At 43.0% G+C, this 23,040-nt stretch overlaps 2 protein-coding genes and 2 non-coding genes across 7 annotated transcripts; 3 read left to right on the top strand and 1 right to left on the bottom strand.

Moving 5' to 3' along the window:
• Positions 1-998: 998 nt before the first annotated feature.
• On the top strand, positions 999-5,010 carry si:ch211-119e14.1 (uncharacterized). Its single transcript, XM_055900558.1, has 3 exons — positions 999-1,140; positions 3,330-3,465; positions 3,835-5,010. The coding sequence occupies exon 3, from the start codon at positions 3,837-3,839 to the stop codon at positions 4,479-4,481; it is 645 nt and encodes a 214-aa protein (XP_055756533.1). The 5' UTR covers positions 999-1,140; positions 3,330-3,465; positions 3,835-3,836; the 3' UTR covers positions 4,482-5,010.
• Positions 5,011-5,267: 257 nt separating this feature from the next.
• On the top strand, positions 5,268-5,339 carry trnaa-cgc (transfer RNA alanine (anticodon CGC)). The gene has a single exon. It is a non-coding gene; the product is annotated as a tRNA-Ala (tRNA).
• Positions 5,340-5,561: 222 nt separating this feature from the next.
• On the top strand, positions 5,562-22,361 carry dtx4a (deltex 4, E3 ubiquitin ligase a). Of its 4 annotated transcripts, none has more exons than XM_055900559.1 (8): positions 5,562-5,979; positions 6,654-6,868; positions 9,939-11,049; positions 18,177-18,238; positions 18,569-18,730; positions 18,841-19,223; positions 19,359-19,448; positions 19,565-22,361. In XM_055900559.1, the coding sequence occupies exons 2-8, from the start codon at positions 6,661-6,663 to the stop codon at positions 19,793-19,795; spliced, it is 2,247 nt and encodes a 748-aa protein (XP_055756534.1). In that variant the 5' UTR covers positions 5,562-5,979; positions 6,654-6,660; the 3' UTR covers positions 19,796-22,361. The 4 variants fall into 4 exon arrangements, with proteins under 4 accessions (XP_055756534.1, XP_055756536.1, XP_055756535.1 ...); XM_055900561.1 differs by having other exon boundaries at positions 5,563-5,979; positions 9,978-11,049; XM_055900560.1 differs by lacking the exon at positions 5,562-5,979 and adding an exon at positions 6,244-6,471.
• Positions 21,052-21,127, bottom strand: trnaa-ugc (transfer RNA alanine (anticodon UGC)). Its single transcript has one exon. It is a non-coding gene; the product is annotated as a tRNA-Ala (tRNA).
• Positions 22,362-23,040: the final 679 nt, after the last annotated feature.

Consider the following 23,040-nt stretch of genomic DNA (forward strand, 5'->3'; position numbering starts at 1 on the left):
TCCTCAGAGAAGGGGGCTTCTTTGGAAAGAAGAAAATTAGAGTCGTTGGAAAGAAGTCAATGAAATTCTGCATTACAAATGGAACATCAAGTGTAGTCCTCCCACAACGTTATTGCTGAAATGTAATCAAACTCAATTAAGAGACCACACAGTGCATTTGTTAGTAGGTTTTAAACATACAGAATCTGAATGGGTACCCAGTAGTGTCTGGTGAAGTGTTTGTACTAGCCAGTGGAGCACATAACAGGATGTGGTTCAAGGCTGAAAGCACATCAGCTCTGTGCATTTCTTTTGAACCTGCCCGTGTTCCATCATTCACTTCCTGCTTCTGGGCTCTGCAGTGTCAGCTGAGTGGTTCTGCACTTCAGCGGACAAACTCAACTCTAACCATGCATTGACTGTTTAAAACAAATAAAAAAAGATGTATACATATTATTTGTGTAAGTCTGGATAGAACAAAATGGGACCTGGTGCAACTCAAATACATCTCACATCTCACTTGCTTAGAGTTTGCATTGATGAGAGTTTGTGTTTATTAGCAGAATCAGTAGGTCCAGTTATGTTAATCCACTTTATGCATCTTATGTTCATACTGTAGGTGGGTTCCTTTGCAGCTGTTAACTTCCTATGGCTGTACAAATAAATTCCATAGCATATTGGAGACATATTAGATAAGGTTTACTTGAAAAGTAACCAAACCACAACCTTACCTACGCCAACTGTCACACCTTCTGTCATACATGAAAGCACACTACACCTTCCTCTTTCTATATTTGGGTGCACATTTGCTAATCTCTGCGCTTTACTCTCTCTCTCTCTCTCTCTCTCTCTCTCTCTCTCTCTCTCTCTCTCTCTCTCTCTCTCTCTCTCTCTCTGTCTCTCTCTCCCTCTCTCTCCCTCTCTCTGTCTCTCTCTGTCTCTCTCTCTGTCTCTCTCTCTGTCTCTCTCTCTCTCTCTCTCTCTCTCTCTCTCTCTCTCTCTCTCCACCCACATTATATCCCCCTCCTGCTCTATTTCTTACATGCCCTTCTTTAAAAAAAAGAAAGTTCCACCACTGACACGCCTGTGAGTTCTTGCTTCCTCTCTGGGTGTCTGTTTTTTCAAAACTCCTAAAGCATGTTCATTTAAAGCAAGACATTGGTGAGTTTTATAGATTTTTTTAATCTACTGACCATAATTCAAATTTTCCGTTTTCTATCTGACATTTATTGTATCATCTTTCCACTCTCTCCATGTCCATCCTCAGCTTCACAATCTCCTCCCAATCTCTTTCCACATCTCCTCCTCACTTCCCTACCACCACTGTTTCTCTCCTTTCACGTTGTCTTTATTTTCTCTGTCACATCAACTCTTTGTCTGTGCCCCTGTTTTATTTACTTTCAGAAATGTAGTAAGAATCTGTATTCGGGTCTAAAGAGTGTAGTTAATACTTCCATATCAAGTGGGCTTTTAATTTAAACATTTAAATTATCTGTACTAATTTATGGTGCATAGGTAATAGACATATAAACAGATGGAGTATGTTAACAGCACATTGCACAGTGGGATCTTTATTCATCTATGCTCCGCGCCAATACTGTACCATGACTGCCTATTACATGTGAAAACATGTAAGGTCATATGCAGAAATGTAAAGGCATTGTAGAATGTAGAAAGAGAGAGAAAAGATTGACTATCATATTTTGTGGCGGCAGGTAGCCAAAAGGTTGGTGGATCGAATCCCCGAGCTGACAAGGTAATAATCTGTCGCTTTGCCCCTGAACAAGGCACTGTTCCCCGGTAGGCCGTCATTATAAATAAGAATTTGTTCTTAACTGACTTGCCCAGTTAAATTAAGGTTCAATAAAATATATATATATATATATTTTGCATAGTCTAATTGGTAATCTAGTTGAGATTAGGTGTGCTTTGTTAATAACTTTCATCTGATGAGCAGAATGTCACATTTGTACATCATATGAAACAACACGTCCACATATATGAATCCAATTGCATTCATGTATGAACTAGAAATATTTGTTAGTCTTCTTTATTATATTCAATTAGTGTTCAGTGTGTCAGCTATCCACACAGGTCAGGGAGGGAGAACAGGTACACTTATTGCAAAACGCATGTTTTTAAATAACTTGTTGACATCCATATCTATGCATATAATAGTTGAAACAACAACAAAAAATGAAACTTTTATTTATTGAGACCAGGGTCTCATTTACAATACAACAAATTCAAAATGATCAATAAAAATAAAATAAACTACAAATTACAGAATCAACACTACAACTTCAAACATCACAAATACAATTATTTAGATTGAATCCAAACAGTTGCAATTCACATTAAATTCATTCAACATTAAAGTCCTAAACTGCCATAGAGGCACCAGAGTCTAGATGTTGGGAGTTTTGCAGGCTATTCCAAAAATAGGGGGCACTAAAACTGAAGGCGGATTTACCTAGATCGGTATGTACTAGTGGAACCTCGAGAGGTAACCATCCCTGTGAACGGGTTTGGTGTCTCATATTTTTACATTTTAACAGTGAAGTGAGGTATGTTAGAAGCTTGGGTAGTAGAGCTTTGTAAATTATAAGGGAGTAATTAAATTATCTACGGGACTTTAATGAGGACCAGCCAACCTTTTATACAGGATACAGTGATGCATATTAAAACTGTCACCTGTAATAAAGCGAAGGATGCTATGGTAGATGGAAATATGTGGGGCGGAAATGTAGATTTTCTGTAAAAAAGAGAGAGAGAGAGAGAGAGAGAGAGAGAGAGAGAGAGAGAGAGAGAGAGAGAGAGAGAGAGAGAGAGAGAGAGAGAGAGAGAGAGAGAGAGAGAGAGAGAGAGAGAGAGAGAGAGAGAGAGAGAGAGAGAGAGAGAGAAAGAGAGAGAGAGAAAGAGTACGCTGGCTTCCTGTTAGTGAGTCACTCAGGCAGAATCATGGCTTCACAGACACTTCCTGTGTCTGAATGTGTGGGATGCTGCATATATAGTGACAGTACACTGTACAGAACAATACAACAATGACATGACACGTCAACTACCATGAAATGACTCCTGTCAGAACCATTTATAATCAGTCACCGTGACACCTGACCAAACACCTCTGTGGTGTAATGACACATTTATTGTATTATTATTCATAGGCAGGTTTCAGGCTGCATTCAAAACAGGCCTCACTTTATCCTTTAAAAAAAGTGTGGGAAAATCTACGTTTCTGCCACATATATTTCTTTAAGGTGTAATTATCTGTTTTAAAGATTTTGCTGCATGGATATTGACATGTTTTGGGCAGTAGGTAACTAATGATCCATATACTTTATTTACAGATCCAGTAATACATCTATGTATGGATCAGCTGCAGTTGAAAGAAAAGAGCGCCCTCAATTTCCAGTAAACTAGATCTCCTTCACGGCAGAGTTTGGCCTTGGATTCCTTCAACTTTTCGGATAACTATTTGAAGAGGTACGTTGCGAAATCAAATCTATCTGAACCCGTTCACCCCAATAAGGGTGGATTTATGGTTTTGAAATTCTGAGAGGATTTATTTTGTTCTAATAAAAGGCCAAGCATGACTGGACTTGAACAGCTTTAGATTAAGAGACTTGTATTTTGTGACCGTCAAGGTGGGGTCGATTCCATTTAAATTCGGTTTGACAATTGAAATATAATTGTTACAGTGCAGATCAGGCCAAACAAACACTTCAGGATCCGAATCATACAGACAGTGTAAAACCCCTTAGATCCAGATTAATTTGGCGTTCAGATCCCAACCAAATGTCCCTTTCAAATGTCAGTCTAAACAGTCATTCCAATTTTACTCTTCACTTCTAGGCATGAACAACGTATATGACAAAACCACATCCACCAGAAAAGTATTGATCGCCTTCTTCATCCTGGTCTTCCTTGTTTGCCTCCTGATCTCCCTGTACATGTGGCTGAACCGCAAGACTAATGGCCAGTACACAGTCCACCAACTGGTCTATGGGCAGGATGGGGCCAGGGACCGGATCATGGGTGGGGTCAGGTTCCTGGAAGTGCGGCTTGGGCGCCGGCTGTGGCCTCTCGGCGCGGATGAGGAGGCCATAAGAGAGGAGGAACCCAAAAATGAAGAGAGGGATGTGGAGAGAGGGAGCGAGGGAAGGGAAAGTGAGGGGGAGGAGGAGGGCGATGAGAGGGAAGACGGAGGGGATGACTCGTCGGACGACTACTCTAGCATGGAGGGCTGTGACCTGAGGGAGAGAGCAAAGCTCACAGGCGAGAAGGAAGAGAAAAGAGAGTGTGAGGAGAAGAGAGTGGAGAATATGGAGGAAAAGTGGGAAAGCAAAGAGGATGGAGAGAGTAATGAGGGAGCAGTGGGAGGAGAAAAAAGTGGAGGAGGAGGTTTGCTGATAGACCTGCATCAGTTCTCTGGTAGTGCCATCTGGTCTGAAGATAGGAGTGAGGGAGGCAGAGACAAGGATGATGTGACTGCATTGTGAGGGAAGGATCAGCGAGGGAATGTTTCAAATATTTCATCTTTGTACAGCAATAGCGCTTGACAGTAGGTTTTGTCGTCATTATCGTCATAATTGTAAATTGTAAACCTTACAAACCAGTGTTACAACCAGATTACAACAATCAGAGCAAAGAGCAACAGAGACAAATTAGAGTGAATAAAGGGACTGACAAGAGCAACAATTGCAGAATGAATACATTAAACAATATGAATGTTTTTGAGATATTAAAAAGCTTTTGTATAGGTTTCATATGATGAAGCTCAGGTTTTGGGTGGCACTGTTTTCTGCATTAGTTTTATTACTATTGGATTATTTGTGGCGCAGTGGTCTAAAGCACTGCATATCTGCGCTTGAGGCCTCAATACAGACACCCTGGTTCGATTCTAGGCTGTAATACAACCAGCTGTGATTGGAACTCCCATATGGTAGCGCACAATTGGCCTAACGTCATCCGGTGTAGTCCTTCATTGTGAATAAGAATTTTGTTCTTAACTGATTTGCCTAGGCTAAAGGTTAAATAAAAAAAATAAAAAAATAAATGTGTGTTTTGTATATTTTAGGAATATTTGTTTGTATTGAAATAAAGGGCTTAATTCGAATTATTACTTGAGTTTTTTTTAATCACATAGAATAATTCGTGTATAATACTTTCACATTTTAATATCACAATATCACACACTTAAATATAATTTCAAACAACCTAATCCGCTTAAGCTTTACCTGTTGCAATTGTTATATTCCATTTTGAATATCGCTTTTACAGGAAATGGGGATGTAGCTCAGTGGTAGAGCGCATGCTTCGCATGTATGAGGCCCCGGGTTCAATCCCCGGCATCTCCACAGCTTTTTAAAAACTGAAAATGTAACCTTACGTCTATTGTCTACACAATTAATTATTGATTACAACACCAAGTGATAATTCGGAGCTAAAGTCATTCTACCACATAAAAACATTTAATAATGTAATTTATTTATGACGTTTTAATTAGATCTAGTGCTGCTTGCAAAATGTGCCTCCTTGTCCGCTCAGTCATGGGCGGAGTATTGGGCCTTGTTTCTGGAATTTGATTGGCTACATTACCTCTTGCTGATAGATAAGGGCTGGTTGAAATTACTGGGTGAAATGCTTGTCAACGCACTCATGGCAACATTTTGTAAAAAAAATATTTTTGACCGGGGATGGCCCACGGAATTATTTCTAGTTGTTCCTCGCGTTTAAATGCAACCCACTCATAAAACCAAGACACATCATGGACCAATTGCACGACATGGCTATGCAGGCTTTCGCGGAGATTCAAACAAATAGCCTAAACACATTTTCTCGCAACAACAGCCTTGGATTTGCACTACTATAGGCAATACTTCCTAACATAACGAGATGGATAGTAGCTAAACCAAGAAAACCCTAGCCTACACTGGATTGGCTTTGATTGGAGGTAACGTTAGCCTACGGAAGGCGAACTAAAAGTATCCAGCATTGGTAAATATGTCTATATTGATTTACTTTAGGCGGTATCCTACCTACAAATAAACCAATATTCCTAAAATGTGAAGGATATACAGTGGAATAAAGCCGTGGAACTCTCGACAGTTCATGGATTTTTGGTCTTTACAGTGACCAGTGGAAGCTCACTGCGTATCTGTTACATTGTATTAAAATAATACCATGAGAAATTCATATAGGCTACATTGTCGCAAAATGAAACCACTTGTTACAGTAAATCACTTTGTCGATGTATGATGTAGCCTATCCATCCCATCATTTCAGCACACCACCACAGCATCTTCACACATCAAAACTGATTGTGCCATAGAAATGATTTACACGCCATTTTTCTGAATACAGGCTAAAATGCAAGGAACCTGTTTGTTTCCCCCCCCTGCCTAAGAACAACGATTTTAATGATGTATTGATTCGCTTGATCAAAGAAACGATTTATTGTTGCACCTGTACAGAATATCAACATGGAAGGTAGGCGCCACTTACAGGTTGACAGAGCTACGCTGTTATTATAGGCTAAATATATCTCAATAGCCTATCCTAGCTTGCAAATGGCTCAAGATGGATGCAGCTGCGCATGGATATGTACGTAAAATGGGACATATTCAAAAGAAAACCACCTAAAAATGCATTTGTGCTATTCTATTTTGCAGGCGTAGGATGTTACTAGCGTCGGCCGTGGTGGTATGGGAATGGCTGAACGAGCACGGGCGCTGGCGGCCTTACAGCCCGGCCGTCTCTCACCACATCGAGGCAGTCATCCGCAACGACCCACGGGGTGGTAGTGTTGTCTTAGGCCAGGTGGACTCTCGCCTCTCGCCCTACATCATCGACTTGCATTCCATGCACCAGTTCCGACAAGATACAGGTAAGACTCATGTGACTGACGACCATGACAAATGTGTATTGAGGGAATGTGAATATAGGTGCTATGCTATTACAGTGTTATTACCGCAGTGAAACTGATAATGTAGCATAGGCCTACAACATATCAGTACAATAGCCTGCACTATCCAGTTACCCCGTAGAACCAAAATAATATGGTTTAATAACAGCCTTTATGTTCTTGTTTGATAGGCTACCGCATCTTATGCAGACTAGCCTATGTGTGCATGTATAGTTGTGTATATAGTTCACATATATTTTTCAAGGCCTTGTTTGTTAACTGCCTCCATTATCCCAAACATAGAGCTTATTTTATGTTTTTCTCATGATCATGTGTTTTGCATTTCACGAAACATTCTTTCACAAGAGTCTTTCAGCATTATCATTGTTATCATTTTTCGATTTTGGATCTGCATAGCATGGGTAGGGGCAGAAGAGTAGCCTAGATAGATAGATAGATAGATAGATAGATAGATAGATAGATGGCACCTTTTTCCCCCCAGAGTCTGTCTATCTAGAACCTAAAAGTACCAAGATTTATGTTGTTGTTGTCAAGTTCCTTAAATGAGCGTAGAATGTTCCAAAGCCAAGCAACTATCCTGCACCATTCCGGTAAAGTTGTAAGCAAAATAACCATAGGACAACCACGCTCTCACCAAACACTAAGAAACATATGGTTCTCAGAACGTTACGTGCTAGCTGGGCAGTGACACACTGTACACTCACAGCCCTTGAGGTAGTGAGCGCAGAAGACAAACCACCTTCCAGTCTTACTGCATCTACCGTAGACTACACAGGCAGTATGTATCAAGTGTATCAGTATAAGAGTGCTGATTTAGGATTAGTTCTTTTAGATCACAATAAAAAAAAGATTGCATGGACAGAGGGGACCTGATCCTAGATCAGCACTCATACTCTGAGACGCTTGATACATATGGCCCCTGATAAGTGACAACTGTTTGAGCACACTTAAGTACAGTTTTCCAGGCCCAATTTAGTTGCTTTACACATATTTCGATATATTTATTTTTAGATTCCAGCATGCCAGCATGATGTCATGGCACACTCTTAGAAAAAAGGGTTCCAAAAGAGTTCTTCGGCTGTCCCCATAGGAGAACCTTTTTTGGTTCCAGGTTGAACCCTTTTTGGTTCCATGTGAAGCTCTTTCCACAGAGGGTTCTACATTTTCCGGTCAGGAAACGTATGGCTTTGTTCCCACAACCAATGTGAAATCAAAAATATATGTACAGTACAAAAAATAAAAAAGTATGAATGTATGTAATTGTAAGTCGCTCTGGATAAGAGCGTCTGCTAAATGACTTAAAAATGTAAAAATGTAAAAAATATGTGCTGCCAACTTCCAAGGAACCAAATGTGCTAGCTGGGTGGTTGTTGTGTGTGAGTGGACATCTACAGTATATGTAGGGCACAGTTATGGATGAGCTGTTCTCATTATGAGTTATTATGCAAAACATGATCATGAATAAAGATGAATGTTGAGGGAAAATTGGTATCAATTTTTAGCTTGTTCCCCTTTTGATCTCAAGAACATTTTTCTTGAAATAAAAAGTGTGTATCCTACACACTACTTTCTCACACTCTTTCATGACACATACCCAAACCATGTGTACAAATGCCTCCAATCCCGGATTGGGTTCACATTCACAGTGCAACTGCAAATCTCACATGCTTTCTCGTGAGCAGCAAATATCCAAAGTAAAACTACTGTATTTACTCTCACCTATGACTGGCTATCTGAACTTCACCCCAAAACTCTCCCTTATGTGCCTCATAATAAGGCTGTTAATGCTATGGCTGATTGTATCCATCCCTCCAGACAGAGAGACGTCTTCACACAATGAAGTGAGGAAAGTGGGCGACAACACAAAGAGAAGAATTGTCAGACGTCTAACTTTGACTCTGGCGCCCTTTTCAAAACTTTGGCTGACAAACACTTTTGTGCGGTTTGCCTGCTTCCCAGACGGTGATAGCTGTGGGGAGAGAGGGGGTAGGGTGCCCCAGTCCCAAAACCAGAGTGAGGTGAGATGAATTGCAGAAGTCTGAGGTCATTGAGAGAAAAGGGGGTAGTTTAGTTGAGTTCAGATACGATGAAAAAATGACTCTGTTGCATTCCAGGCATTGTTATATGTCTATTACATAATTCAATAAGTATGTTCATGTATACTTTCCATTCAAACCCTATTGTTTTGAACAGAAAACTGTGTTTATAGATACATTTATATTGGTTTATGTCTTCTTATTTAAAGATGTCGTTTTCTATTGCAGCTTGGCATCTCAAGCACTCCGGATTTATTCTCTCAAAACGTGTTGTTTGTTAAAAAAGCAACCATCCTTCATTGTTTACCAGTCATGCTCACTTTAATAAGACTTTTTGGGAGTATAAATGAGTTAAACCCAGGATTAGAAATTCTTTGAATCCTAGGTAATAGGACGACAGTTGATATGGACTGAACGTTTTTTGAACATTCTTGGAGTTAAGTCTCTGGACTAGGAAAGCAAACATAACCAGCTCTGAGCAGCTCTGAGCCCAACCAAGGCCAGCAACCAATCACAATCCAGAACATGGTGTGCTGTTACCAGGGGCAACCTGTTAGCCTGTTTGCCCAAATTCTTAGCGAGCACACACTGATTGATCAAATTTGGTGGTGGTGTAATTTGCTTGTCTACAACAATTATTACAGCAGGGCCTACAGAATATTTAGCTCATCTGCACTCTTAGAAAAAAGGGTTCCAAAAGGGTTCTGCGGCTGGCTCCATAAGAGAACCCTTTTTGGTTCCAGGTAAAAAATAACCCCTTTTGATTCTAGATAGACCAACAAAAAAGGTGCTGTCAACCAAGCCTAATTTTAAAAAACATAACTTTTTATTCGTGCTTTTCTTTCACTTGAACAGGTCATATCAATAGTCATTTGTGTCAATGTATGTCTGTTACTGCACTGTGCTACAAATGTCATCGGTGTTGTGTTATGACTGAATGTGGTTAGTTGAAAGGTCTTCTGGAACAGGTCCTTCTTGTGTTCCCCTCTCTGTAGTTCTGTGGCGTGACCCTCGTCTCTCTACCGTTACCCCAGGTACCCTCCGACCGGTGCGTCGCAGTTTCTACGACCCCACGTCGGCGCCGGGCCAGGGCTGGCTGTGGGAGTGGGAGAACGACACAGGCTCGTGGACAGCCTACGACACAGAGGTGGGCATCGCCATCCAGGCAGCACGCGACCGTCAGCAGCCCTGGCTGGACCTGGCGCCACTGGGCTTCTGCTACCTCATCGACTTTCAGAGCATGACCCAGATCAACGGGCAGACGCAGCGCTGCCGCCGCATCCAGCGCCGCTCCGACCTGGCTTACCCTCTGGTGTCGGGGCCCCTTCCCAAGACACACCACGCCTGGGGACCCAGCCCTGGAGGACTGCCGGGGGTGGGGGTTTCCGGAGTGGGCATGGGGAACGGGAACGGTAGCGCCTACCCCAGCGGCGCCCTGCCTGCCTCTGCCATCACATCGCTGGGCCAGCCCTGCGCCTGTCAGCAATGCATGCTGGTCCTGAGCGTCAAGGCAGGCGCCATGGCGACAGCTCACACCCTGGGCAGGAGGCCGCCTCAGAACAAGCCGCCCAGCCCCAAACTAGGTGGTGGTTACTCGGCCATGGGGGGGTCTTACTCGCTGACTCTCCCCCGCCCCCCCTCCTCCATGGCCAGGTCCTTGTCCCCCCACAGGACGTCCGCGGGCTGGGCTAGCAGTGGTGTAGGGGTCGGCGGCGGCTTCGCCCACTCGCTCTCCCTCCTGGGTTCGGCCACCGCCGCACTCTCCCTCACCTCTACCCGGCCCCCTCCCCCGCCTCTACCCCCCCTTCCGCCTCCTCCACCGCCTCCGCCCTCCTCCATCGCGTCCGGTGTCATTCTTCCTCCCTCCTCTTCCTTCTCCATGGCATCCTCCGGCCCTCCGTCGATGCCCGCGCCGGCCCCTCTTCTCATCTCCACGGCAGCCTCCTCCTGCACCCCCTCACCCTCCGCCCGTGTCCTGGGGCCCGTGTCTTCAGCAGCGGCAGCCTGTGCAGCCCCCCTGCCACCTCGTGCCAGCCTTGCCGGGCTCAGCCGACCCGCCCTGCAGCGCATCGCCATGGCCCAGTCCAGAGCCCTCATCGCCTCCGGGTGAGTCACTGCTCCAGCTGTTATGTCACTACAGTTCACAAAAATTCTCCTCCTGTGTACCTCCTTTATGACGAATATCTCTACACATGTCTATCTGATATGATATCTAATACCACAAGCAAGCACACTCAATATCATGCACATCTAGTGGTTTTGAAACGTTTTTGTGCTGCGAGTGACTAGAATTGTCTGTCTACTTTGACAGTCCAGTCTCTTGCCATAACCCGAAACAAGTCAGTTGTGACCCAAACATTGATCTACGCAACCTGCAAGATGGACAAGAACATGTTGGTAATACATAGTTATGTCTCCATTTGAACCGATATCAGAACTGGGCTCAATCTGTGTGCTGGACATCGTGCCAAACAGTGCTTAAAGAAAGTTTTCTTTCTGAAGACAAGGGAATTTCAGTGTTGAGAAAGAGACTTAGTGATGTTATGGAGCCTATACAATGGTTAATCCCAATCCGAAAACACGATGGACTACGCCCGACATAGACTTGTCTCTCGCAGGAAAACACAACACAAGGTATGAAAAACAAGGATAGACGAGGAATTGAAACATTTTGATCCAAGGCGTTTCCACTGGCGAAGACATGCCTCCATAATCACTGCACATATCTGACATTAACACCCCATTAGCATTAATAAACCTTTAATCCCTATGACACATTCTGTTAGCTGGTTCATTTCTATGTGAAATTCCATAACACGTTCATATCAAATACGCCACGATGTGTCACTCAGATTTGATTCACCCAGTTAGAATTTGAGAGCCAGGACGGTGGGGGGAGGGGGGGGGGGGTAAGCGGGGTAAGCGAGCACTTGTGTAGATCGGAAAGGATAGGAGAGGTTTAAACAATGTGATAATAGCGCCATATCTCCTGTCTAAGGTTTTCAAATCTGTGCATAGAGGGATTGGGTGCAAAAGACTGTGTGGAATGGGGTCCTGGTAAAGGACAACAGAGGTAGATAGAGTTTATTTTTTTTAAGCGAGGTAGCAGTTACTTCGGTAATCCATACATGCATATAGATGAGTTGCCACCCGAGCATATGCTCGCAGAGCGAGTATCAATATTGACACAGTTACTGGCTCTGTGTGAATAATGTGTTATTGTGAGAGTAGTGAGGGAGTCTAGCAATGATCTCCTCTTAACACTAGAGGGCATTGTTCGCCACGTGACCAACTCACTGTGAAGAGCTGAGGACTTGTTGCCTGTCTACCCAAACGCCTTGCTCCGGCCAAGAGCCACGCCCACGGACGTTAGTTTCCTCTCCGCATTGAAGTGGGAGGCCAGCTTGTGGAGGGTCAGCTATTTGTGGACAACTAGCTTGTTTGGGGCCAGGAATTGTTGATAACTTGCTTATTAATTATGAATTACTTTTCAATTATCATTTTTGTCAAGTGATACAGTTTTATGAGAGGGCAGCTTTTAGGCATTTCTTGTGGCTTCCAGAAGAATTCACTTGACAAAATTATCTTTAATTGTTTCTCGGTGTCGTTTGTCTCAGAAGTTAAATCAAGTATCAAGTAAGATGTTTAATTTTTTATTTTTTATTATTATAAAACAAAAAAATATGTACCCCTTTTCTCCCCAATTTCGTGGTATCCAATTGGCAGTTATAGTTTTGTCTCATCGCTGCAACTCCCGTACGGACTCGGGAGAGGCGAAGGTCGAGAGCCATGCGACCTCCGAAACACAACCGCACTGCTTCTTGACACAATACCCACTTAACCCGGAAGCCAGCCGCACCAATGTGTCAGAGGAAACAACACCGTACACCGGGCGACTGTGTCCGCCACTCTTCCCGGCCCGCCACAGGAGTCGTTAGTAGTCGATGGGACAAGGACATCCCTGCCGGGCCAAACCCTCCCCTAACCCGGACGACGCTGGGCCAATTGTGCACCGCTCCAAGGGTCTCCCGGTCGCGTCCGGCTGCGACAGAGCCTGGACTCGAACCCAGAATCTCTAGTGGCACAGCTAGCACTGTGATGCAGTGCCTTAGACCACTGCACCACTCGGGAGGCTGAGATGCTTTTTTTTCTAGTAGCCCGCATTCATTACTTAGGGCCGAATCCCTACTTGAGTTGCATGTGCTAAGCTCTAACCCAGTCATGCATTGATGTCAATAGAAGATATACATGAAACCTCAATGGAAGATTTACATGAAAACTAGACTACATGGGATCTTACATTAGGATTTGGGGCAAAAATGCTCAACAAAAAAGTCTTAACCCGTAAAATTACAAGCCGGGGTGACGGTGGAATGGAAAACTTCCCTAGGTAGGTAGACACTTTGTAGATGTACTCCCAGTGACAGAACTTTTGGTGAGGAGGAAAATTGAATCAACTTCCCTGTCAGTTGAATAAGAGGTCAATGTGAAACACTATACCTCCACTGTTGGGAGATAAAGGGATGGTTCACCAAAAATCAGAATTTATTAAATATTGCACTTACCTAAACCGTTGTTAACTGAACAAGATAATTTTAAAGTGCATATTTGGTATTTAGTTGCCTAGCATTAGCTTCCCAGAGGAGAACTAAAAGCCTCATCAGTTGCATACAAATTAGTATTTTGCCAGTGTACACTCCTCAAAACATGGGGGCATTCTCTTCCACATTATTTGAGTATTCATGTTATTGTTTAAAGTTATTTTATACACATTTTATTTTATTTATTCATATTATAAATTATTTTGCAGACGAATGTACCCAGAGTAACAAGACCCAATAATTTCTAGTAATGCACAGCAGACAAACAACTTTAGACTGGTACACAGAACCACACACACTGTAACAGTTACCATGCCAAGTTCACTGACACACAGAGGGGGCTAAAAGGGAGGTGGAACAGGCATGTGAAGGGGAAAAAACAAACACCTGTGTAACGTCATTTAAAAAAATCCCATGGACCAAAAGATTCACTTGTAAACCAGCTGTCGCTTTCCTCAAAAATAGAGTTAAGAAATTAAGAAACCTCAGCGCCACCATTTAATCTCTGTCCAGGACAACCGGCCCAATACGTTGAATTTATTCATTATGTCAGCCTCACTCAGCACATCATAACATAGTTGTAAACTCTGTTCGTGTTTGTTTGGAAAGTTGTTCTTGGAAGACCTGAAGTGAGTAGGTGGGACGATGACCGATGGTTAACAAGTGAATTTTATTTTCCTGGGTATGGTCAACCACTTCAAGAGATTAACCATATGACGTTACAGGGTCAACCCCCTTCTCCCCTGTCACGTGCTCGTCAGTGGTCCAGGGAAGGTGGTCCTGGTACCTATGTATTGCCAGGTATCTGTGAACCAAACAGTTGTTTTAGGATCTGACCCACAACGTGTGATTTTGGAGCTTGTAGGTTTTGTATGTTTCCTATGGCTGTGTGTGACTATTCGTGTCCTGTACACCATAGCAGCCTCTTGAATGGATCAGCCAGAAAGTGCACTAAAGTTTTATATTAGCCAGGGATCAAACTGAACCACATAGTTACCTTCATAGGGATTAGACGGGCTAAAATCCCGTTAACGGGATCGATTTGACAACAGCCAGTGAAAGTGCAGGGCGCCAAATTCAAACAACAGAAATCTCATAATTATAATTCCTCAAACATACAAGTATTATACACCATTTTAAAGATAAACTTGTTGTTAATCCCACCATCGTGTCCGATTTCAAAAAGGCTTTACGACGAAAGCATACCATGCGATTATGTTAGGTCAGCACCTTGACACAGAAAAACACAGCCATTTTTCCAGCCAAAGAGAGGAGTCACAAAAAGCAGAAATGGAGATAAAATTAATCACTAACCGTTGATGATCTTCATCAGATGACACTCATAGGACTTCATGTTACACAATACATGTATGTTTTGTTCGATAAAGTTCATATTTATATCCAAAAATCTCAGTTTACATTGGCGCGTAATGTTCAGTAATGTTTTGCTTCCAAAACATCCGGTGATTTTGCAGAGAGCCACATCAATTTACAGAAATACTCATCATAAATATTGATGAAAATACAAGCGCTATACATGGAATTAAATATATACTTCTCCTTAATGCAACCGCTGTGTCAGATTTCAAAAAAGCTTTACGGAAAAAGCACACCATGCAATAATCTGAGTACAGCGCTCAGGCACCAAAACAAGCCATACAGGTACCCGCCATGTTGTGGAGTCAACAGAAGTCAGAAATAGCATTATAAATATTCACTTACCTTTGATGATCTTCATCGGAATGCACTCCCAGGAATCCCAGTTCCACAATAAATGTTTGTGTTGTTCGATAAAGTCTATCATTTATGATCAAATACCTCCTTTTTGTTTGCGCCTTTAGTTCACAAATCCAAATTCATGAGGCGCAGGAACACTTAGTCCAGACGAAAAGTCAAAAAAATGATATTACAGTTCGTAGAAACATGTCAAACGAAGTATAGAATCAATCTTTAGGATGTTTTTATCATAAATCTTCAATAATGTTTCAACCGGACAATTCCTTTGTCTTTAGAAATGAAAAGGAACGCAGTTAGCTCTCACGACCGCATGCATGATTTAGCTCATGGCATTCTGCCAGACCCCTGACTCAAACAGCTCTTATTTGCTCTAACTTCACAGTAGAAGCCTGAAACAAGGTTCTAAAGACTATTGACATCTAGTGGAAGCCATAGGAAGTGCAATCGGACCAAATTTACACTATCTTGGATAGGCAAAGACTTAAACCTACAAACCTCAGATTTCCCACTTCCTGGTTGGATTTTTTTCTCAGGTTTTTGCCTGCCACATGAGTTATGTTATACTCACAGACCTCATTCAAACAGTTTTAGAAACGTGCGAGTGTTTTCTATCCAAATCTACTAATAATATGCATATCTTAGCTTCTGGGCCTGAGTAGCAGGCAGTTTACTTTGGGCACCTTATTCATTCAAGCTACTCAATACTGCCCCTCATCCATAAGTCAAGTCCCAAGTCCTCCCCACTTTTTCGCTCTCCCTCCCTCCTTCACTATTTTCCTCCCTCCTTCCCTCTTTTCCCCTCTCCTCCACCCTCCCTCCTTCTGTATCTCACACCTTGCACGTCCGCTCCCTGGCACAGCCAATGTGTTATGCCGTCTGCTCCAGTTCACAAGGTGCTTTTCATTCGTCCACATCTTCGTATCTGTGAGAGAACACTGGGCAAGAGCACCCAGACACATAAGGCCGGTGACCCAATGAGCTGCGCTGTGTTTCTCGAACTGTAAGCCAAGTTGGGGATCCCATATCGTGCGGCGGAACAGGGTTCATTTTGGGGTTTAGCCTTGATTGGTTACTTGGGATATGGCCTACAGTTGTACACTTTCCAGACCCTCAGTTCGTTGAAAGACCACGTTGGTCCCGCTTTATTTGGATAGTCGCCAGACAGATGCTCAGATGATAAAACAACTATTGTGATTGGATGAATTCGAATTGAACTACTACTGTTGACATGTAATCGTTGGTTTACTATCCTCAGCCACTCAGGCTTTCAAATTTGTTGTAATATGTTGCAGCTGACACACTCGATAAATGAAACCAATTGCGCTTGCTGAACATCTACGCTAGATCATCTGTCGGGGTAAGGGGCTTTCCGAATAAAGTATTACCAAAATGTTCAAAGAGGGACTGGTGAGGGTGTAACTGATTTGAAATATGCAGATGAGGAATACCTCTGTTGGGGAATAGACCTTGGAGATCATACTATACACAACGAATGAGCCACAGTTGTTCCGTGCTGTGTTTTCTTCTACAATAGAAATATCATAAGTTGGTGATGGGCGAACAGTATTTTTCAGTACCTATTTGAAACAATGTAGCTGAATCATTGGACTAAATGTAGCCTTTATAACTTTCCCACGTTTAGGTTTTATGTGTGCGGGGGGGGGGGGGGGGGGGGGGATAGACGTCACAAGTAATATTCTCTACCTAAAGTACTTTCAGATAATCACCCAATACCAATCCACGCCTCTGCTTTTATGTCAAGGACAATCCCTCAGTGAAAACGCACAGCATTCCCTCACAGCATGTAACGCTAGAGGGGTTAACCTCAGCTAATGCCGTTACTCCAGTATGCGCTGGTGTCTGTCTGTCTGCTGTTTGGCAGCCGTGCACTGTGACTTGCTAATTGGCAGGTAATCTCAGTGTGGTAACGTCAACAGATGGAAAATCCCTATACTGTAAAAGCCAGAGGAATATGAGACATTCATACACCTTCTGACTGGGAGAGGAGAGGGAGACTGGAGCAGGGAGATGCAGCGTATCTGAGGATATACATACTCGACAAGGATTTATTATTGAGATTTGGAAAGGAGACTGAAGAGAGGATTGAGAAAGATTCAAGTTTGGGGAAGCGATAGTGAAAATCTTCTTTGGGATACGATTTTAATTGGTTCCTGAGGGGTTTGCAGATTTCAGCTGGGAAATAAACCCCACAATCAAAGTCAAGATGACAATAATCAAATTGAACACCTAGTCAGTACGGTTTCTGTTTGGATCATATTGTGGAGAATGTGGAGGCTCATGACAAATGCTTACAATGATACAGCCGTCTTTCTTTCAGTTGTCTGACAGTGGGACTATGTTGGATGTGAATAACTGTAGTATTGAGAAGGCTGTAGGGAATGATGGGTTATTTCAATTCCTGTCAGTTATATTGGGCATGGAATTTTTCTATAGGAGTGGTATTCCATTCCTGAGTTGATCGGAATTAAGATGAAATTGACCGACTGGCCAACAAACATTCTGAAGTGTAACAATCTATGCACTCCTGGTTTTCTCAAAGCAGTGTTGGCTCAGGTGAGGGTTGTTGTTTTCAGTCATGGCGCAGACAACTAGGGGAGTCCTGGATGGCGTAGCGACGTGTCAACAACGTGGCTCAGCAACAGCTCTTTGACCTGCTAACATGGTATGACCCTTGACACAGAAAACACCAGACACTGTGGTCATTGGTCACCTGAAGTTTACCGACGACACACCTCTGATGTGATTTGTGATTGTTTCAAAATCAAATCAAATTGTATTTGTCACATGCGCCTAATACAACAGGTGTAGGTAGACCTTACGGGGAAATACTTTGTGTCTGCTAGGTGTGTGTTCTGAAGTGTGTTTTATGTTTAGTGTCCCAACGGTACCTGTGAAGAACCTCAATGGATCTAGCCCTGTCCACCCTGCGTTGGCAGGTAAGAACAACCATTAAGTCTTAATATCAAAACAAGAAGCTTGAAGCTGCCTGGGAAGCTATGTTTCCTAGTCAAGCTATTAGGGAACTTTGTACCAGTGTCTCCAGCCATTTTCAGTCTTCATTTACTAGGCCTATTTTGGTCATTTAGTGCTCAACGTCACTTTATCTAATAATGATAGACAGTGTTACAGAGAATCAGGCTTCATTTGTTAATGTGAGCCATAAATAGAGAATGAGTGTAGCTTAGGATGGACCAGTGTCTACCTGGCATAAGCTCAATAGACAGTGATGGTGGAGTCTCATTGCTCCCACTGCTGGTTGTCTCTAGGTATTACAGGGATCCTGATGAGCGCCGCAGGACTTCCTGTTTGTCTGACCCGCCCTCCCAAGCTAGTGCTCCACCCCCCGCCCGTTAGCAAGAGTGACATAAAGCCCATCCCCGGCCTCGGCCACTGCTGCCGCAAGACCACCAAGAAGCAGGCTCGCAAAGGTGGGTGTAGCGCCCGCAAACACACACACACACACACACATCCCAACATAGGAAATGTGGGTCACAGTGATTAATTCACTAAAAATGTCTCTTTCATCTCTTTCTCTCAGGCAAGACCCCTGAGGAAGTAGTGAAGAGGTACCTTCAGAAGGTCCGCAACCCCCCAGAGGAGGACTGCACTATCTGCATGGAGGCCCTGGCTGGGCCCTCGGGATACAAGGGCCCCGGAGTTGGGGGAATCCAGCGGGCAGAGTCGGTTGGTCGCCTGGCTCAGTGTGGGCACCAGTACCACCTGCAGTGCTTGGTGGCCATGTACAACAATGGCAACAAGGACGGCAGCCTACAGTGCCCTACCTGCAAGACCATCTACGGCGTGAAGACTGGGAACCAGCCACCCGGCAAGATGGAGTACCACGTCATCCCCCACTCGCTGCCCGGCCACCCTGACTGCAAGACCATCCGCATCATCTACAACATCCCCCCCGGCATCCAGGTAACAACCTTACTGCCCATCCACATACTACACGCATCTGATGTACTGTAAATACAAGATGATGGGCGTTCTTGTGAATTCACCCATTGACTGTGCATGATTATTCATATTCTAATCCCTTTCACCTTTTCCCAGGGGCCTGAGCACCCGAACCCGGGCAAGCCATTCACCGCCCGGGGATTCCCCCGACACTGCTACCTCCCTGATAGCGAGAAGGGACGCAAGGTAAACACCAGCTGACTTCCTGTTTACTAGTTTGTACTGGTTTGCTGTAGATGAAATGACTGGGTTGGGTAGCTAACTTTTCTTTCCATCCCTTTCTTTCACTCTTTTATTTCTAGGTACTGAAGCTGCTGCTGGTGGCGTGGGACCGCCGGCTCATCTTCTCGGTGGGCACGTCCAGCACCACGGGCGAGTCGGACACGGTCATCTGGAACGAAGTGCACCACAAGACTGAGTTTGGCTCCAACCTAACAGGCCATGGCTACCCTGACCCAGGCCACCTGGACAACGTTCTGGAGGAGCTTAAGGCCCAGGGGATCACAGAGGAGGAGTGCCTACCCAGAGACTGAGCTAAAGATGGGTCAATGGGGAAACAGCAACACAGAGACTTGTTCTGACTCTGGAGACTTGAGACCGAGCTTAAACAATGAACATACAGACTCAGTGAGACACAATGGAACAGAGATGAGAAGAAATAGACAAATGAATATGTAAAAAAAAAAAAGAGAGAAATACAGAAATGAACACAGACAGCGCAACTGTGACAGCAACAGAAACCGAATGCCTGAAAGACTGCATACGAGAAGAAATGACTGAACGGGTGAAAAGATGAGCCAAGAAAAAGAACCAACGGCACATTAAACAAATAGAGAAACAGACAAATCGACTGTCTGACTGTAGTTTCTAGCGACACTGACTGAGGTACAACATCATACACCCTCTGAACAGGTGGGCTGTGGCTCGGCTGCATGGGTCGGGTGTATGATAGAATGTTTTAGTTTATTTCTGCTACACTAATGGTGGCGTCACAAAATGTCATTCAGTGAGACGTTTGAGGCAACAGTGCACATACAATTCAGTGTTGGACAGAAGCTGTTGTTTACACTGTGAGAGTTTGACAAGAATGTACGGAATCTGTATTGGTCCAATTGAATTCAATGGTGAACCAAGTTACCAGAGCTGCTGTAAGTGGTAGAATAAGCACTAAAAATGGGTATTAGTGGGGTTATGATAGATAGGCTAACGAATGGTAGAGGGCAAAAAAGTATTAGACCACTGGCAGCAGAGTAACAAATCTCTCATTACAGAAAACGTTAACTTTCAAAAATATTTCATGTTTATGACTGGATGTGTGAGCATGAATGTGTAATGCCCTCTAGTGGTACTTATCGAAAAATACATTCCCTTTGCCTCTATAGGGTTTCTTCTGTATTTTATGAATTGCTGTATCATTTTGAAAATGCATTGTTGTACATTTTAAATAGTTGTTATATATTGGCTCTGTTGAGTTTATATAATTTTTACATTCCATTTTGTTTTTACCTGGTTAACGTTGTATGTTGTCTGTTTGATTTCTATAGCATTATTTTCTATATGTGACATTGTAAGGAAATGAGTCAAGCTTGAGTCTTCCTCGAGAGGGCTCCTAAATATTACAAGCCTTTGTGGGTGTGTGTTAATATCTGAGTTTTTACCTCGGACGATTTAAGACTCAAAGTTGCCAGGCACTTTCAGTATTAATTTACATTTTTTACATTTAAGTCATTTAGCAGACGCTCTTATCCAGAGCGACTTACAAGTACATACATTCATACTTTTTTTGTACTGGTCCCCCGTGGGAATCGAACCCACAACCCTGGCGTTGCAAGCGCCATGCTCTACCAACTGAGCCACACGGGACCTGATTTGGGAACCCTCTCGATGGGGTGGGTGAGCCTAAAAGCACAAAATGAGTCCTTTTCAAACCATGTGTGCATCTCAATAGTCTTACATAGCTTCCTCTCCAATTATTTCACGCCAATGCAGATGAATGAACAGAGATGGGGGGTGGGAAGGGCACTAGACTTTTGAGATGCACCCCAGAAGGAATTAAATCAGATATAAAGCTATGATTGGATCTGCCACCAGAGGTCAGATTTGCACTGCACAGAGCATCATCTTTCCTTATTCCTTTAGTCAAAAGGAAACATGGAAAGTTAGGCATGACCTTAAGAAGTTATATCTAACAGTTAAAACTACTTTGGGTTTAATTTTCTTTCTTTTACACACCGGCTTCATTCGTCTCCGAGAAAAGCGAACCTTCTGTTGTTTTTTCTGTAAGGAGGTAGAAAGATTAACTCTGTCGTCGATCTAACCTGTTGTCAAACGGTCCAGTCGGTTTGTGTTAGGTCCATGACGGACCTGCTTATAAAGCGGTACTATTGACAATATGTTTGAGTATGTGTTAACATGCAAATGTTAGGCCAACATTTATAGTTTCTGTTTTTTCTGTATGTATGTGTGTGTTTATGTATACAACTTTACATTAAACATTTTGTAAAGGTACGGTTATAACGTAACTCTATACTTAATTCATTTTATTTATTGTGCTCTATTTTTTATACTTTTTATCGAATTGTTTTTTTTGTAAGTTGCATATCAAAACCACTTTTTTTTATTTTAAACTTTGTATTGTTTAGCCACATTTTACAGCTGTGTGACTACATGAAGTCTACATATCCATCACATGACTGCTGTATTGTACTTTCTGGGTAAGGTTACTGCATTTGCCACATGTTATGTGACTGTATCCCCCCCCACCTCCCCAAAATACCAGCAACTGGTTTGGATGTCTTATGCAGGACTTTATGTAGTCATGTTTTATGTCTATTCACTTCTTGCACTGCTCAGTTTGGCACATGTCATTTTCTTTCCCAGGCACAGTTTGACTACATGTCCGTCAATGGGAATAAAACAACGGTTGAAGGCTCATGATCACTTTGTAAAAAAAACTGTTAATAAAACCTTTGTAAAAGTTGTAATGGAGAGAACGAATGACGTTGAGAACTATGATGGCAGAGAATGTAGTAACATATAAAACTACAAAAGATTTGCATTTAAAGTAACAGTGGGACAATTAAAATAACAGTATTATGATTAGGGTGTTGGTGTTTCTTCGTGTGGGTGTATGTATGTATATACCTATTATGCAGGGATTGATATTAAGGGTTTCCCTATTGGCCGGGGCAAGTAAATTGAACAGTTGAGCAAGGTGGGCAGTTTTCCTTACTCAAACAACCAAACTGCAAGAATTCCAGTAGCCTAACCCTAAACTTTCTGGTTCCTCCCCATCGTTTAAGTGAAATACGGCCAATTTATGGAATTTCTGCATGTAAATGTATATGGGCAAGTGACCATAAATGTACTCCTGATTTGCCCGACTGGCAAGTACCTTTCGGAAATACAGTAATTCTAAGGTTTGTCCCCAGATCATTCACTCTATTGACATGACAGGGTCAGTCTAACCATGCGAAACTACGAGGGACAGTTTATCTCTAGATTAGTCTGAGCTCTGGATTAGTAGTCTGGATTATGTCCACTTTAACAAATGAGAAAAGGTAGTAAGATAACTATTTAAGAATAGCCTATAAGATTTAACAATGACTTTAATGTCTGCTCTTTCAGTTACTAGGCTAATGTGTTGGACAGTAGCCAACACACTAACTGGCATCGGGCAGTCTCTAGACTACCAGCCAGTTTCTATATCACTGTGTGTGGTTATGAGAGGGCTTTTGTGCCTCAAAGTGCCAGTTCTGGCCAATTAAGTCCAATTTCT

The sequence above is a fragment of the Salvelinus fontinalis genome, chromosome 36 (assembly GCF_029448725.1).
Source record: "Salvelinus fontinalis isolate EN_2023a chromosome 36, ASM2944872v1, whole genome shotgun sequence".
Taxonomy (NCBI): domain Eukaryota; kingdom Metazoa; phylum Chordata; class Actinopteri; order Salmoniformes; family Salmonidae; genus Salvelinus; species Salvelinus fontinalis.

Excerpts from the sequence above, each read along its gene's own strand:
- si:ch211-119e14.1 (XM_055900558.1), top strand. The coding sequence starts at position 3,837 with ATGAACAACGTATATGACAAAACCACATCCACCAGAAAAGTATTGATC.
- dtx4a (XM_055900559.1), top strand. The coding sequence starts at position 6,661 with ATGTTACTAGCGTCGGCCGTGGTGGTATGGGAATGGCTGAACGAGCAC. Across the intron at positions 19,224-19,358 it reads ACATCCCCCCCGGCATCCAG|GGGCCTGAGCACCCGAACCC; the intron begins GTAACAACCTTA and ends ACCTTTTCCCAG. Across the intron at positions 19,449-19,564 it reads ATAGCGAGAAGGGACGCAAG|GTACTGAAGCTGCTGCTGGT; the intron begins GTAAACACCAGC and ends TTTTATTTCTAG.